Here is a 17,800-nt window from a genome sequence, read left to right on the forward strand (position 1 = left end):
TACAGAACCTGGTAGCTCATTCATGCCAGGCATCTCACATTGCATGGAGTATTGAGATTAGATGAGGAGACATCTGTAGTAATGTATATAAAGAGTGCAAAATGGCACTGGGCCTGTTTGAGGAGTGATCCCAAAACGCTCCTGTTATCGTCTGTCAATAAGTGCATCCTCAAGATTATCTTCAGAGGAATTTATCTCCAACGGAAATCTATTTAACAGTCTTCCTGGAAAACGGTACAGCTGATTGGCGTGGTACAGCAGATGGGTCCTAGTTAGTGGAACTAAGGATGCCAAATAAAACAGTCTCAAAATGGAACTTTTAAAAACAAAATATGTAATCTGCAAAATCATGTCAGCACCTTTAATTCATCATCATCTTCAACATTAGATGGCAAACCAAATAAAATGTTTATACAATTTGTTAAAGGGAAAAAAACAAAAAACATACCTTAACAGAGTATGCCAGTGATATGGTTACTGCAAGTGGAAGACCTTCTGGTACTGCTACTACCAGAACTGTAACTCCAATAATGAAGAACTTGACAAAATACTGGACATAAATTGGTGTACATTCTGTCAACCAGGGGCGTTTATTAATCCAAAAGGTGTTGATGACAAAGTATAGTACAAGGATTATTACTGTAATTGCAGACATAACCAAACCTTTAAAGAACAGATAAAAATAGTTTAGTATGCAACAATAAAACAATGTCTCAGGAGGTCCATGTAGAATGACATACAAGATGATAGAATTTGTAAAAAAAAAAAAACCTAAGTTTTCCAGGTAGTTAAATATGCAGAAGTACACCTTTTGTCCATGTAAAAAACACCATTAAGCATCTTCCAGCTAAAAAAAAAACATTAACAACCTGATTCACAATACTAGCAAATACTTTAAAACTTACAAATGTAATGGAGACCAGACAATGACGTTACACTACCTGGTTCGCAAAACGAAAAATAAAACAGATTGAGACCATAAGTTCATTTCTATTTTTTCAAGTATTTTCAAGGAATTAAACAGATTTTCGACTTTTGATTTCTCACTTCATACAATGTACTATTCTTGGAACACATTTATCCTTTTAACTGAAAAGACTATTTTAGACCACAGATTTTACATATGTAATTTAAAATTGTAGGTTGCACCAAAAATGAACGATTTACCAGTATAGTTACTTTATCATGTTTTCATGGAACAGTTTCCATTGATTTATTTGTATAGAATAAAAACAAAAAAACTAAAATAAAATCTAAGTTTAACCCTTTGATTGCCAATATCTGCGAGAGGTGCAAAAAGATCCATAAAAAAATCCAACAGTTCTGTGAGATATGCAAAATATCAGCTAAAAAGGCCAGCAGCGCTCACATTTCTTCTATAAAACGGTAAAAAGGGAAACATTACAGGTCATTATGATTAATAAAAATGTTTGCTTGGCAATTTTCACACCAGTTTTGATAAATTCACTTGGCACTCAAAGGGTTATCAGTTGAAAAATGTGGAATCCTGCTAGCCTTGTCCTTTGATATTTTGATTTAACACTTAGGTTTACATTCTCTGTATCCAGCAAATTAATACATAAAAAAAATAAAAAATAAAAATATTAATTTTAGATTACAAGTTAGGATTAAATTTGTATATATCTCGGTCTACCTACTTATGCAAGATCATATTTCAACGTCAGGACTATGCATTGCAATTTATTAAGAAAATAAGTTCTCTCCATAGTAAGACTTTACGATAAATATAAATGTAATAATTAATATTTAAGGGTAACAGTTGTTGCAAAAGCTTAGGAAGCAGTCATCATAATTCTGGACCGGATCCTGTAGAAGGCCACATGAAAAATGGAGCTTTACGAAACAAATCGAAATTGCACTATTACTTTGGAAGGAGTATAGCTCTAGAGTACTGCCCCACCCTACACAAATTCCAGGGCACTTTTTTTCCCCAGTGCCATGTGCCTACTATTTATTTATTGATATGAAAGGAGAGATACGAATTTGCATCAAGTACTATTAAAATAAAACCGAGATATGAACCATTATTTAGTGTTTATTTACTCCAGCTAGCCAACAACATTCACAGCTCCCATTTATTTTATACAAGCTACAGGTTCAATAAAATGGGCAGGATGATTAATCGCATGTAGAGTGATAAACTAGAGAGAGTGAGATTAAGTTCCAGTAGCTGATTGGTTGGTACTTTCTCTCCACTTTATTACTCTCCAAGCGTTGACGCAATAACTTAATTGGATATTATATAGATCAGTTTTTATCTCTGTTTTCAGGACCCCTCACAGTTCATTTCTTCAATGTCATCTGTGATTTTTAAAAGGTGACAGTGATACACAGTGTTCCAACTGGTAGACCTGGTAAATGTGTCCCATGTGAGGTATTCAGGACAAAATTAAAGAACCATGGATATAGATTTTAAGGGGCCCATTTATCAATGAGTGATCAAACTTGTGAATGATAAAACTCGTTGCATATCATAAATTGTGCTCCAACCATTCAGAACCTTAATGTCAATTTACAAACAAACAGGATCTGAGTGGCATTTATCATATGCAATGAGTATTGTTCACAGCAAGTTTTATCAGATACCAGAGGCATTTCTGTTACAGCGCTGCTCACTCAAGCCTGTGTTCCAATTTACACAGACCTATCTTCTAATCGTATTTTCCTGCAGAGTAGTGAAAGAGCAGACGGGACAGATGTACAGTAACTGAAATTCATCTTTACTTCACATTGCGCATATTACACAGTTTTGTATTACACAGCCTGAGTTAGCTCTACATTATGCACACATATTAACAGATTTTTTTTTATTTTTTTTTTAGCTTCCTTTTAAGCTTTAGCTTGTTAAAATCTAGCATGTGTTCACAATTAGTCACTGCTGTGGAAGCAATATGCCAAGTCACGAATATATTTAAATGTAGGCTTATTCACAAAAATAAATGTGGTGCAAAATATCATGAATTTCTGTACATTTTTAAATTTAAATAAAGTATATTTCCTAGTAGAAGACTGGGAAACAGGTTAATTTAAAAAAAAACAGTTGAAAAATCAGTAAGTTACAAAAGCAGTGAACAAACAAGACACAAATATTACTTTTTCTATTTATAGTCACTGATATTTTCGTTCCATCGTGCAACTGTTTCGGTTATTTATATAAGAAACTGTGTGAAAGTCCTTGCTAAATAATTTGCCATAAAGCACTTACTGTATCATGTACTCTACTGTGGGATAGAGTTAAAGTCCCAACGGTCAGGATGCTGGGTGATTTAATCCCAGCACCGGAATCCTGAATGCTGCCAAGAGAGCCAGTATCCTGATAGTAACAATGTGGGGTTTTAGTTACCAGTTTCTTATATAGCGCACACATATTCCGCAGCGCTTTACAGAGAATATTTGAACATTCACATCAGTCCCTGGCCCAGTGGAGCTTACAATCTATATTCCCTACCACATTTACATGCACACAAATTCTAGGGTTCATTTTTGTTGGGAGCCAATTAACCTACCAGTATATTTTTGGACTGTGGGAGGAAACCGGAGTACCCAGAGAATATACAAACTCCACAGGATGTTGAGAATAGAACCAATAAACTCTGTGCAGTGAGGCTGTAGTACTAACCATTACACCGTCCATCTTGTAGCATTCGGTCCCTGAACATCTTACAATTGGGTCGCAACACCATATTGCTGAGCGTCTGGCTAATGACTCCCCTGATCTCTCAACCAGTGATCAAAGTAGTCAGAGAAGACAGACTTCTAGTATAATTGGCTTAAGGGGCCTACACATGGGGTGATTTTTGCCTATTTTCTAATGGGGTGATTTTTGCCTATTTTCTAATTGATCTATCTAGATCACTGAAAAATAAAGCAAAGTGCGGCGTGTGCACAGGCCATAGTGATGCAATAAATATATAGTAAAATCGCTTAGTATGGATCGATCCATGTGTATGCCACTTAAAAGATCCTAGGAGTCATTAGGCAGCTCCTTCCCCTACTCCAGTGTCTCCTTTCTCGCCCAGCAGCAGCTGTTGCCACCAGCAGGCTGCACTCCTGGATCCCTCATCTACATGCAGATAACCACAGGGGGAACATGACTGGCAGGGAGAGCACACCCAGGTCATGGTGTTTCCGAGCTGTAGGAAAAACAAAGCTTTTGCAGGGTACACACCACGACGACCCGCTCACGATGCACATCGTGAGCGGGTCGTCAGTGTCTCGTCCGACCCGATCACAGTGATGCGAGGGGGCACGACCCGCTCACGATGTGCACCGTGAGCGGGTCCGATCCGATGGCGACCGGGCTGTATGGTCGTCATTCAGATCCTACCTGCAGCAGGTAGGATCTCAATAACGACCGACCGACCCGTGGGACCGCACATCGGATCGGTATCGGTCCACACCAGGACAGAAAAGGGCCCAATCACCACACAATCTACATCCAATTGGTTGGAATTGGATCTAGATTGAGGGGATCGGGCCCTTGTCGTCCTGGTGTGTACCCAGCAATACATTGCATTCACAGGAGTCATTTCTCAATAAGCAGGACTCAATCTGTGAAGAACTTCTTGAAAGAAAGTGCACAGACTTTATGGCAGGCATGTCCAAACTATGGCTCTCCAGCTGTTGTGAAACTAAAAGTCCCATGATGCCTTGCCACAGTATTGCTATTAGGGAATGCTAAAACTATTAAACTATTACAAGGCATGCTGGGATGTGTAGTTTCACAACAGCTGGAGGGCCATAGTTTGGACATGCCTGCTTTATGGTGTGTGTGTGTGTGTGTCATTAAGTAAACACCCACTGCCTCCCTGTTCCATCCCCCACTACCCACTGCCTCCCAGTTCCATCCCCTATTACCCACTGCATCCATGTTGCATTAGCATTCACATCACTTGTTGGGTGCCTCTGCAATACTACTGTTCTGCCTGCTGACCACATGTGGCAGCCATTATGCTTTAACTTGCTATGGTCCGGTAATCATTTTATTGTCAGGGCAGGGGTGGTCAACCCGCGGCTCGCGAGCCGCATGCGGCTCTTCTCCCTCTGATCTGCGGCTCTGGCATGCACAGCACCGCCGGGTCGCGGCTGTATAAGCAGTGAGGCACTAGAAGGATGCTCACAGCAGTGTCTCCCGCCCTCTTCCACCTACCGCAATGCCTGCCATACTAAATGCAGTGGTGTCATTAGGGCGTTGCAGCCGGATGTCACCCTTCAGTGGGGTGACAAAGATCCACACCCCCACAGGCAGCATTCGCACACCCCTGCTGGCTGTACCCCCCCAGCATCCATGTCAGCACCCGCACCTCCCGCCATTCCCGTCCGCACCATACACCCTACCCATCGGCCATGTCCGCACCTCCTCTCCCGGCCGCATCTGCCAAAAGGGGGAGAAGAACCCTTCTTTGCCACACACAGAAGCATTTGTGCAGCACTAAGGAGAAAGCTGGGGACAGTGAGGCTATCAACCAAGAGGACCAAGTACATTATATGTACTGGGAGCAGCACAGGGTGAATTATATGTATTAGGGGCACCACAGGGGCATTATGTGTATTAGCAGCACCACAGGGGGGCACAACAGGGGGCATTATAGGAATTAGCAGCACCACATGGGGGCGTGTTTTGTATTACTGGCACCACAGGGGTTATTATATATGTAAAAGGCACTAATCGGTATTATATGTATAAGTGGCACCATGGGGGCATTATATGTATTTGAACCAACACAGCAGGCATTATGGGCCTGATTCATGACCAATCATCTCTCCGGTGTGAGGTTTCAGAGGTTTAATTTAAAAAAATAAATAAATGGTCACAGAAACATGCAGGTTAACGTTTCAAGGCTGCAGGCCTTTTCGTTGGGACAGCTGTCTCCGTGCAGGAAAGTGTGGTCTTTTTGCACCACACTTTCCTGTGTACACAGGCTGCTATCACAACAAGAGGACCATTTGAAAACTCAGTTGAGTGCCACCTCTAAGTTCCTTGGGCCACTGTTAATTTTACATATCTAAAATTCAATTTAACTGTTTGGAGTAACACAGCCTTGTGTCCGCTAAGCCACAACCCATTTTAAAAGTGGGTGTGGCCTTTCGGGAGATCGGCAATTCCCATTTTTGCATGGTATCGGCTCTTTGTCTTACCAGAACATATTTTTTGGCTCTTTGCCTCTGATTGGTTGGCCACCCCTGTCTTAGGGGATCCCAGACCAAGACATGTTGAGAACCCCTGCTTTACAGCAAATAACTGTTTTTGGGAGACTAGTCATTAAACTTTAACCTAACTATCCTTAGCAAGAAATGGTATTATATATTTATTCACAAACAAAGTGTGAAGAAAATTATAGCCACCAATGTTAGGGAATACTGAAATAGTTATAATAAATGAATATACTGTAGAGTCAGAGTCAAACCTGCACAAGGAGGGAGATATTGCAGCAGTGATCAGCTAAGCTCTGTAAGAACTATAGAAAAGCACTGGGTATCTTGTTACAGCAAATGACAAGAGGAGCTTTTCTCTGTAAAGGACAGCATTCTATCTGACCACCTTCTGACACCTCAGGAAAGGACAACAACTGAAATATTTAAGAACTTGCATCCAATCAGCAATGACTGCATTAAAAATGAAGCTAGGAACAGAGAAGTAGAACTTAACAGTGCAATGACTAAATAGAACAAATAGGTGCACACACTAAACAATTTACACTTTTCTTAGTGCAAAATATATAATAAAAAATTTTTAAATGGTAAATGTAATAGCTCCCGTTTTCATGAAGCCGAAAGGATTTGCTGATTTACTCTCTAAATGAAAAAATAATTTCGTGGTAGCACCTCAGAGTAAAAAGGTGGGGCTACACTGCACACCCTAATTTAAAACCTAATTTCACTCATGTATGTAAGCATGCACGCATGTATATTTGAAGATTGAGACACATTCTACATAAACTAGCACCCAACCCACCTGCCCTTAGAGGTTTTTAATTAGTATGCGCCTTTCATTTGCTGTCTACATATTAGAATTACGCACTATGGGCAGGGGTGGAACTAGAACTTTGTGAAGTCCATAGCACAATTGAAAGGGCCCTCTTTCTACAGAGAGGCGAGGTACAGGGTTACAGACACAAGTAGAGGGGGGACAAGGCATCACAAAACACACACATGGGTAGGGGGTGTGCACGGTCACTAACAGGGGGGATTACGGGGTCTCACACAGAGAAAGGGGGAATACACTGTGGGGTAGGGATGTACAGTTTGTCATACACAGGAAGTGGAAGGGGGGGGGGTACTCAAACTGTGGGTGGAGAGGTTAGAGGGAGATTGTATGGGAAGTTCTGTACCAACCTATCACTGCTCTGTGCTCTAATCCACCTCCAGGTGAGTTGAATGGTGTCAGTGAGGGAGGCCAACAAAACACGGTACAGGTCTAAAAGGGAGGTCCACAGGGGAGGGGATCCAGTCTGAACACGGAGCTCAGCAAGAGGCTAAGCAACCACATGGTACAGTATAGCCAGTAATGTCAAGTATGAGTTCCTGCTCTAGGTGCAGTGGAGTATGACTGAATGCATAAGGAGCTGGCTGCCTAAATACCATCTGGGCCCCATAGCAGCCACATCCCTATGACAAACTAGGTTTCTTTTGCCGTAAAATAAATTGTCCATTTACATTTAGCAGGTATACGGTCAAACCCACTTCTGTACCAGTAAATAAAAATTACATAAACAGCCCAATATATTATGTACATATCAAAGCACACATTTAGTTTTCATAATACGAAGTTCAAATTAAATTAAGGGGGGTATTCAATGTCAGGGGTACGGCTGTCGAGAAAGCTCGACAGCCGTGCCCCTGTCCCGTTCTCGCTTTGCTCGACTGGAGCTCAGCGGTCGGGATTCAATATCCCGGCCGCCTAGCGGCGAGAAAGGGGCGTGGCCGCGAATTGAGGGCAGAAATAGACGAGCTCCGGCCAGGAGCTCACCTATTTCCTGCTTTTCTCGGCAGAACGAGCCCGTTAGCTTGTGATGTCGGGCTCGTTCTGCAGAGAAACCCTGTTCAATGCTGTCGGGGAAGCCAGCAATGAATAGGGCCCCGCAGCCATCTCCCCTGTCGGAAGATGGCTGTGGGAGCACGACAGTGATTGAATACCCTCCCTAAAACACGGAGAACTGGATGCCGAAATTATTTAAATGATTCCATAGTATACAAATAAATTGTACAAGTTTTGTTATGTTTTTAAAGTATGTCATTTTAGAAGCGTGGATCACAAACTGGGTGGCATGGCTCTCTGGGGCACTTGCAGATGTTGCCATGGGTTAATGGTCCAGTACTACTTCAAAAAATTTCTGGTCAATGTGATAGACAAATCTTGTTCTGGTGGTCGTAATTCATACAATTTGGATAAACAAAAGCACAACCCTGCTCACCACCACAACTGAGCCTAAAGAGGATAGGTAACCACTTTTGTTTAGGGTATTGGGGCAGATGTATCATAGCAGCGCTTATCGCGCCGCTATGATACTTCCTGCTTCGCCTCAATAGCGAGGCGAAGCAGGAAGGGACATCGACAAGATGTATTAACATCTTGTCTGCCGAAGCGGGGGAGCGCTAACTCCCCCCTTCGGCGATGTCCCTTTCTGGAGATAGCGCATAACTGATGCGCTATCTCCTGTCCCCCGGCCGGCCGCACTGGGCATGCGCGGGATCTCGCTGTTCACGCGAGATCCCCAGCGCAGCCCAGACCTAACAGCAGGGACAGCGCTGTCCCTGCTGTTTAGATAGGGCTTCGCCAGCCCGATGCTGGCGAAGCCAAACCCGGCTTCGTGCGGAACGGTCAGCGATGCTGACCGTTCATACATTCGGCCTGCTATCATAGCATAGCGCCCCTGTCCATTAACGCATCCCGGCTCGATCATACATGGGGGAGAAGCGGTATCAGTGCACATAACGTGCGCTGATACCCCTTCTCCCCATAATGACCTTTCATACATCTGCCCCATTGATTGAAGCTACATCTGACATATTGGCAGTGAATAAAACATCTAAGGAAACATAGCCCCTAGTGGCATATACTGAAAATGTTTTAATATTGGCCAAGTAAAAAGCAAATGTTGTATCAAGCATGTAAATTAATTTATTTTTGGGTTATTATATGTCCAAATTGATTAAACTGAATATAAAATAAGAAAAAAATGTCCAATTAACATATTAGTAAAGCTGTAGTAGAAATGTCCTTGCATACGCTTTCCAGGAAGTTAAAAGTTCTATCAATGGTAAAACATGGACACAATGAAAACGGAACACTGTACAGGCTTGGTCTGCCATCATGCGAGGCCTCAGAACGCCAGGCCTAAATAGGTTTAACAATAACAAAACAACTTTTTTCCCCCAAAGCCAGATTGAGTTTTGGGGTAAAAGATTATGGTATTAAACCCAATAATTATGTTATCAGGTATTCATGTGTGCTTCTGGAAGGGTAATCTAAATATATTAATGAGAGTGATTTTGTGATGCTGCCCATACACTGTGCGATGCACTTGGGTCTAAATGCAATGTGATCTAGTCAAAATTGCATGAGATCTGCTAAAGCAGCGTGAGTTTTGAAGTAGATGCAATGCGATCTTGTCCAAAAAGTACGTGCTGCACATACTTTTTGTACCATGCGATATGATGTGCATGGGGAACGCGCATCGCAAGGTAAAATAGCACCATGTGTGGGGACCTTAAATCTGATGCAATGTTTAAATATTGTAACTGGATATGGATCATGGTTGAGAAATTATTTGGAATAGATTTTAAGAGAACACAATGAAAGGCCATGGGAGACCTACACACAACATTTTTAGATGAAAGGGTATTTAATTACCTGCTTTGCCAATCTGCACTGCCAGTTTAGTAAGTTTTCCTTGCAGAACAGATTTTTCCTTCTTTGGCATACTTGTTTTCTTCTTGTCTTCTCCATCTACACCATCCTCACTCTTAAGGGGTTGCATCTCCATGGCTGCACCATCTTGAGCTTTTGCTACAAAAAAAAAAAAATTGTAGTTACTTTTAAAATAAATGAAAACCAAAATGGACAATATGGCACCTAAAGAAAACTACAATCGAGAGATGTATCATTCCTACAAGTGTGTACTGTATCGGATAGACCAGGCATTCCCAACCTCAGTTCTCAAGGCACACTAAAGGTGCCTACACACTGGAGATATCTCGGCCGTTCAATTAACTAGTGTGTACAAATGATATTTGAATGGTGTCATTCACGGATAACCCGCGTCGACCCCCCCCCCCCCACACACACACACACCAAATGCCAGCTTTAAAGATTTTTTGGCGCCTGCTGTGTGTACAGGAGATCTGCCCACTGTTATTTTGATTTAGCAATCTGTGCTGAGGCCTGGATATCACTAAAGCCTGCACTGTTGGTGTGCCTTGGGAATGTCTAGTATAGACTATACATTTTCTGTGGCATCGTTAGCTCATCAGGAAGTCATTACACAAATGTATGTGCCAAAGTATCAACCTAATCTATTAATGCAAAATTTCAGAATGTGAGCAATACAACCCACTATAGATATATATTCAACAGGCTGTAAAAGCACACGGCAAACCAAGTGTACTGCTGTGGTAGTATGGCACTTAGTCCTGTCCAGATTTTCCATGGCAGTACATAAGTTAAAAAAGGGTATTCAACTTGTCCCGATTTTCCACTGATGCAGTTTCACTTTTTTTGGTGTCAAAACTGCATCATCGAAAGCAGACTAAACCGGGCAAAAATGCCTGCAATTCTGCCGAAAACACGCGCATCGGCTAAAAATTTGCTGAAAAAAATTGCACTTTAAATAAATAGGTTGAATCATAATAATTTGACCTAAAAACTATCAATAAGGGACAATTTTTCTCCAAGGTGAAAAATTTGGCACCAATTGAATAACCCCCCCCCCCCCCCCTATATTTATTGTCTGTACTAGGGTATGCTAACCCCTACAAAAAGAATTACATTACAGAAGCAGCAAAGCACCTTTGTTTCGATTTTCAACAGTTCCATCTTGCTTCTTACCTGAAATTTAAAAAAAATAAATAAAAAAAAACATACACAAGTTAATTTTTTTGATACAGAACTGTGTACCACTGTACTTTGTAAGTATTAAAATATATAAAATCACACTTAATAGTTGGAGGAAAAGAAGAATGAAAAAAATATGTTTAAGTCAAATTGTCCAAGCAAAACAAATACTATTTAAGATGGCAATTTACTACATACATACAGCTTACAGGTTAGAGGTCAGGAGAGGCTGTACGATAATCGGAGCATGTTCATACACTACACACTTTTTGGAGGTGATCTCCATCCACATACTGAATGTAAGGTGGCAGAAAACAATTTGATAGATCAGACTGGAATGACAAAGCCATCCAGGCATCCTCCGTAATTTTTTTGGGTGTAAGTCAGTGATGGGGAACCTTTGGCCCTGCAGTTGTTGAACTACACATCCCAGCAATCCCGCTACAGTTTTGCCATCTAGCTATGCTAAAACGGTCACAAGGCATGCTGGGAGGTGTAGTTTAACAGCCAGAGGACCAAAAATCCCCTATTCCTGCTGAAAATGATGATTTAGTATCATGACACCAGTCATTTGATTCCTAATCAGGAGGTTTAGGGCCAAACTCCCCAAGTGAATTTCCTTTTAAATGTGGGGGCTCAGATTTTTCCATGGTCAGATAGAGGCTGTTGTCTGTTCATTAGAGATTTCTCCATTGTCCATCTATTTTTTTAAATATTGCTTCATTGTATAGTTAGGAGAAAGTCTGTCTGACTTCAAAAAGTTTCAACCACTGTAAATGGGATGCAGGGAGAGACCATTTTCATTGGAAAAAGTGAGAACACGGTTCAAAAGTTCACTGCTGGCCAGCTGGGATGCGGTTGATCGGTCAACATTAATTAAGTCGACCACTATTGATTGACCGTGAAAATGTCGACACACGAAAAAGGTCAAGATTAATTTTATGTTTTGTTTTTTTTTAAAGGCGGTTTTTCATACTTATCTATCCTTGTGGATATAGAGGGAGGAGTATATAATTGTGCCCAAATGTGCACGGTGTCTATGGGCAGTATTCAATGAAAAAAATTCTCCGTGCATTGCGAGAGATTTTTTCTCTCGCCATGCACTCGCCCTGTTCCGGAGGGCTCGCTGCCACTCCTGCTTCCACTATTCAATGTGGTTAAGACTTGCCGCCACTCGCGGCGAGTCTTAACCCCTGCAGCGGACGAGATTAAAGTCTCCCTGGCTGCCCCAGAACATATGTGGAGGGGAGGTGGGCTCCCTGGGACCCAGGCAGCACAAGCTGCCCCCCCCCCCCCCCTATAGCCAGCGGGGGACCCAGTATTCACTGCACCCGATCGTGCATATGTAATGACCGGGTTCAGTGAATATATGAATATCTAATGAGCGGCTCGAGAGCTCCGGCACCCTGCTGGCTGCTCTGTATAAAAAAAATAAATAAAAAAAAAAAAAATTTAAAAAATATATATTTTTAATTAAATATATATTCATGTGCTTTATAAGCACATGAATAAAAATAACATGCCCCTTCACAGAAAAAAAAAATCCTGATTTTTTTTTACACCAAAATTAAAAAAAAATAACCTTTTAGTTTAAAAGTTCACATTCCAGTTCTCCATGAAAAGATGGAGAATTGCTACACGGAGAGACACGGCAAAAAACACTTAAAAAGACGGCGAAAATATCACATTGAATAGGGTGGTTCACTTTTGGAGAGCAAAATGCTCCTTCCAACGCGAAAATAGCACAAACTCGCCATAAAACAAGGCAAATTTTTCTCATTGAATACTGGCCTATGTCTACTTTTGTTGACAGACAAAAAAAAAAACTCGTCAACCTTTTGACTAGGCTGGCCTTTTTCATGTGTTGACCTTTTGACTGTCGACCAATAGTTGTCGACCTATTGAGTGCTGGTTATGCAGTTATAAAAATAAACACATTTATGTGTGTAGCAACCTTAGTGTATATAAGTAATGGCTAATTCAGCTAAGAGTCAGCATAGAAGTGGGAAAAGAGGTGAGTGACACGCCATCTGTTTATTTGTGATGGCACCAAACCTTGACAAAAGTGCAGTAGTACAAATGTGGTGCTATTAAAATTGATAGAACAAAAAAAAATTCCCTCAGATATTCTTATACATGTGTACATGAGTGGTTGAAAGGTCTAAAGCAGAAGGGGGCAGACTTTTGGAATTGGCAATCTACTTTGAAAGCAGAAAAGCTTTCATGATCTACATGGGTAGAGCATTCACCACCTCAAAAGCACTGGGTGTGAACGTCTTGCACAAAAATTACACACTGCCCCCCACAGCAATAAACACATTGTCCTACAAAGGAGAAACCTCAGACTAGGAAAAAAAAAAAGTATATTAAGTATAATAAATTGCCCCCATGTGCCGCACCCTCTCTGGAAAGAATTCCCTCCACCCTTGTGAAGAACCCTCCTCAATGCAGAAATGGTGGTACTTCTTTACTTTCACGGCGCCAGCATGGCGCCGTGCTGGTCAACCCTATCTGCATGTTGAAGCAGAAAGTCTCCTCAAAGACATTATCTTTCTGTTCTTTAAAGGACCACATCATGTACCCACTGAGACTTTGGCACAGTATATGAAAATAGGCAATATGATATACTCAAATCACCCCATAGCCAGAGTGACAGATCACATTCTTCCACATTCTGGTGTTTGGCCTTAGCAATAACTAATACACTTGACCATTCCTACAGGCTTTTATGCAGAGTTGCTGCCACATGATTGGATCTTTGCAGAAATGTTTAACTATCTAATAAAGGCATTTTAGCTTATATGGTTCATATACGAAAATGACAAGTTTGGCATTTATCTTCCTGTAGATAAAGCTTCAAATAAAGAGGGGGGGATTCTCTAAACCAGAAATGCGGTAAAAACCCCGTTATCAGGGTTTTTACCGCATTTCTGTATGGCCCCTCTGCAGTGGCAGCGCTGCGGAGGGAATCGCCAGCAATTACCTGCAGAAGCCTTTGGGCTTCTTACCGCAGTGCTGTTTGAGGAAACTGTCACGGATCCCTCCCAGCATGCCCTGCGGCCTGCACCGTCACTCTGTGCATGCGCAGATGGACTCCCGGGTCACAGACCCGGAAGTCCAGTGCCGGCACCCCATCGCAAGGGACAGCTTTTATCACACGAGCTGTCCCTTGTGTTAATAACCGCATATGTTACAGCATATGCCGTTAATAATGCGGTGTCCGGCGAAGGTAGGGGGGGGGCAATAATGGGCAGCGGATGTTACAACATCCCGCCCTGAGATAGATAGATCTTTTAAAAAGTAATGTTCTATTTTCTTACATTTAAGACCGCTCAAATCCTAGTTGGATTGCAAACAATGATTTTTGTAAATGGAACATAATGGTCTTCCCCCATGTATTAATCCTCACACTGACATTCTGCTACACTGCCTGCTCTGCGTAGTCAGAGAAGGATCTCACTGCTAACATACCAGCCTGCTGCAGAGGAGTGGAAGAACACCAAGTAAAATACTCCACTTATTTCATTTACATTTTTCATCTCCGTACTGAAAGCCCTTTGGCATATCTTCATTTAAGAACAGTTGTCACCCTTTAACAATGATTATTAATGAGTTATTAAATGTGGTCAATTATAGAGAACAGTCCATATGACCAACATACTGCAACAGCCTGTGGCCACTTTTCCCATCCATTCAGACACATACTAAGCCAGCTTGTGCAGCACTTCATGAACAAAACCTGGTCATGTAGAGCTGACATTAACCATCAGTTCTGTCCTATAGTCGCAAGTGCAAATCATCGCAGCAGCACTTTACAGCAGCCTAAATTCACACAAATAGACCAGAAACTTTGTGCAAATTCAGGCTAAAATCAGACCATGACGGACGCAATATAAGGCGAGTTTAAACACCATTGCAACAGCATCTTGCACCCTTAATAATCGGAATGCCCCCTAAGCCTAAAGCCGTATACACACGGCAGCGATATTGTCTGAAATCACTGGCGACCGTATTGCCAGTGATGGGAGTGTGCCTCGGTGATAAATCGCCGGGTGCGTGCTCCCGTTTTCAGCACAGTTCTAATCGCTGGTCGCAGAAGCTTGATCCTGCAACCAGCTGATTACCTCTGCGGCACCGTGTGTACGTACCTTTAGAGAGATAAAGTGGACTGAGATGAAGTACGAGCCAATCTGCTTATAATTACATTACAGACTTTGAAAAAGGACCGGAGATTGGCTAATACTTTATCTCTGTCCACCTGATCTTTCTCTAAAGATGGATACACAGTAGAATGAGGTTTTGAATAATATCGCTCAGAAGGGACTATCTGAACGATATTGGTCAAAAAAATTGTCCAGTGTGTATGTACTAATGACCATGCGCGGTCCCACCACTTATTCATTCATCAGGGTTGTTCATATACTGTGCAGGCAGCTCAATTTGGATATCTTAAAAAATAAAAACAAAAACGTAAAGTCTGTAGCTAGACCATTTGGTAAATCTTTCACTGTGTATGCACCACAGCTTTTGTCCAGGACACTGGGGAAGTTCAAGGGAAATTGGTCTGTTTTTCAGTGCATACATCATCTAGTGCATTTGGTACCTTAAGGCTTAGTGTCCGATCCTGTCATTTTTCAAACAGCCTGTAACTTGGAAATTAGGAGTTGATAATTCATCTCTGTCCACATTCTCTTTCTCCAAAGCTTAGTACATAGACCCTTATGTGCTTTACTAGTCTTAAGGCTGTCCAATGGACAGGCAAAGGTTTATGCTTACACAATTTTTGTTCCACCTACCCTAACCAACCACAGCACGACAGGCAGAAGCTGCTGCAGCAGCCAGAGCAAATCAAGAGAAAAAAATAACTGTCAATCGATCTCACATGGATTTCACAACTATATCGACTCTGCCGATGAGCCGCTTATTAATTTCAGTTTGTCAAAAGTTTTGTAAGTAAAACATGTTTTTAATTTAATTGACCATTATAGGTCTTTAAAAAAGGGACCACATAAGGGAATCTTTTTATTGTGCTGTATTCAGTAATACCCCTTTTACACCAAAAACCGTGGTCGGACCCTGGTCCTTGAACATGGGTGTTTCCAGGGTAGGTCCCTGCTTCCTACCCCATTTACACAGCAATTCGACCGGTCGGACCAAGGTCTGCACATTTGTCATTACAAAGCTGTTTTAGCATTGAATACTGGCTAGTGTTATTAATAGTTTTTTAGGCAGAATATACCTTCTTTTATGTATTATATTAGTATGTATTGTATTGTGTAATGTATTGTAGTTTGTGTAATTGTACGTAATGTTGACTGGATGACGGTTTGGATGTTAAAACTGAATTTTGTTGTCCTGTCATGGGGCAATGACAATAAATGAATCTGAATCTGAAATGGCCTGCAGCAGCACTACCTCACCTCCCCTGCACATCATCACCCCCCCCCCCCCGCAGCATCACATCACCACCCCCCCTGCACATCATCACGCCCCCCTAGCAGCAGCAACAACCCCCCCTGCACATTATCACCCCCTGCAGCATCAAATCACCCCCCCTGCACATCATCACCCCCCTGAAGCAGCATCACCCCCCTGAAGCACCATCACCACCCCTGCAGCATCAAATCACACACACCACTGAAGCAGCATCACCCCCCTCTGCTTATTATCACCCCCCCTCTTCTTATTATCACCCCCCCTGCAGCATAAAATCACCCCCCCCTGCACATCATCACTACCCCAACCCAGTGCGGGGTCCAGCCTCTAGGCAGCGGGGTCCGGCAGTGCAGGGCAGGCGGAGGGCGAGCGGGCAGGCTGCTGGGGGGGAGACGGAGGGGATGCTCGCTGCTGTAACTCCCCCCTGCAGCCGCGGGGTCGGGAGTGGAGGCAGCGGGAATAAGCAGTGCAGGTGGGCAGGGGACATCATCACCTGTAGCATCACATCAGCCCCCCCAGCGTGGGGTCCAGCCTCCAGGCAGCGGGGTCCGGCAGTGCAGGGCAGGCGGTCCATCCAGCGTATAGGAAGTTGCCGGTGGTGTCCCTCCAGTGTATGGGAAGTAACCCGCGGGGTCCCTGCGGCGGATGAGAACTAGTAGCGGCAGTTCGCAGCCGCCGCAGGGACGCTCGCCGGTTACTTCCCATACGCTGGAAGGACCCCGCCGGCAACTTCCCATACGCTGGATGGACCCCCTGCCTGGAGGCTGAACCCTGCGCTGGGGGGGGGGGGCTGATGATGTGATGCTACAGGTGATGATGTCCCCAGCCCACCTGCACTGCTTATTCCCGCTGCCTCCACTCCCGACCCCGCGGCTGCAGGGGGGAGTTACAGCAGCGAGCATCCCCTCCGTCTCCCCCCCAGCAGCCGGACAGCTCGCCCCCCCACCCCTCTCCCCCCGCAGCAGCTTGGGACAGCTTCCCCGGCGCTGCTTGCCGTGCACGGACCCGCTGCGGGTGCCTCAACCCGCAGCGGGACCATTTACACCGGCCTCTACACGGGTCCGGTGTTCTACCCAGATCAGGACCTGGGTAGGAGGAGCCGTGTAAATGGATACTGCTTGACCCCATTTACACCGCCGAAGATCCGGGTCTGACCCGCCGCTGACCCGGATTTTTCGGCGGTGTAAAAGGGGTATAAGTCATAAGCTTTCTAATGATCCATCACAATGCATGAAAACCGAAATAGCATGGACCCTTATGACAGCACCCTTAAGGACTCGTCCGATTTAA

The 17,800-nt window shown here is 43.2% G+C and overlaps 1 protein-coding gene across 10 annotated transcripts in view; it reads right to left on the reverse strand.

Annotated features, from left to right (window-relative positions):
* The window catches only part of ATP2B1 (ATPase plasma membrane Ca2+ transporting 1), a 140,072-nt gene that overhangs the window by 40,127 nt on the left and 82,145 nt on the right, over nt 1-17,800 (reverse strand). For 7 of the 10 annotated variants that reach the window (XM_083182373.1, XM_083182375.1, XM_083182372.1 and 4 more), the window contains 3 exons: nt 11,030-11,068; nt 9,875-10,030; nt 449-663 (listed from right to left, as the gene is read on the reverse strand). In XM_083182373.1, coding sequence (XP_083038499.1) covers nt 449-663; nt 9,875-10,030; nt 11,030-11,068 — 410 coding nt within the window. The remainder of the gene's footprint in view (nt 1-448; nt 664-9,874; nt 10,031-11,029; nt 11,069-17,800) is intronic. The other 3 variants (XM_083182374.1, XM_083182378.1, XM_083182381.1) reach the window with 1 other exon arrangement.

Source organism: Crinia signifera, chromosome 4 (assembly GCF_055691185.1).
Source record: "Crinia signifera chromosome 4, ASM5569118v1, whole genome shotgun sequence".
In the NCBI taxonomy this organism is placed as follows: domain Eukaryota; kingdom Metazoa; phylum Chordata; class Amphibia; order Anura; family Myobatrachidae; genus Crinia; species Crinia signifera.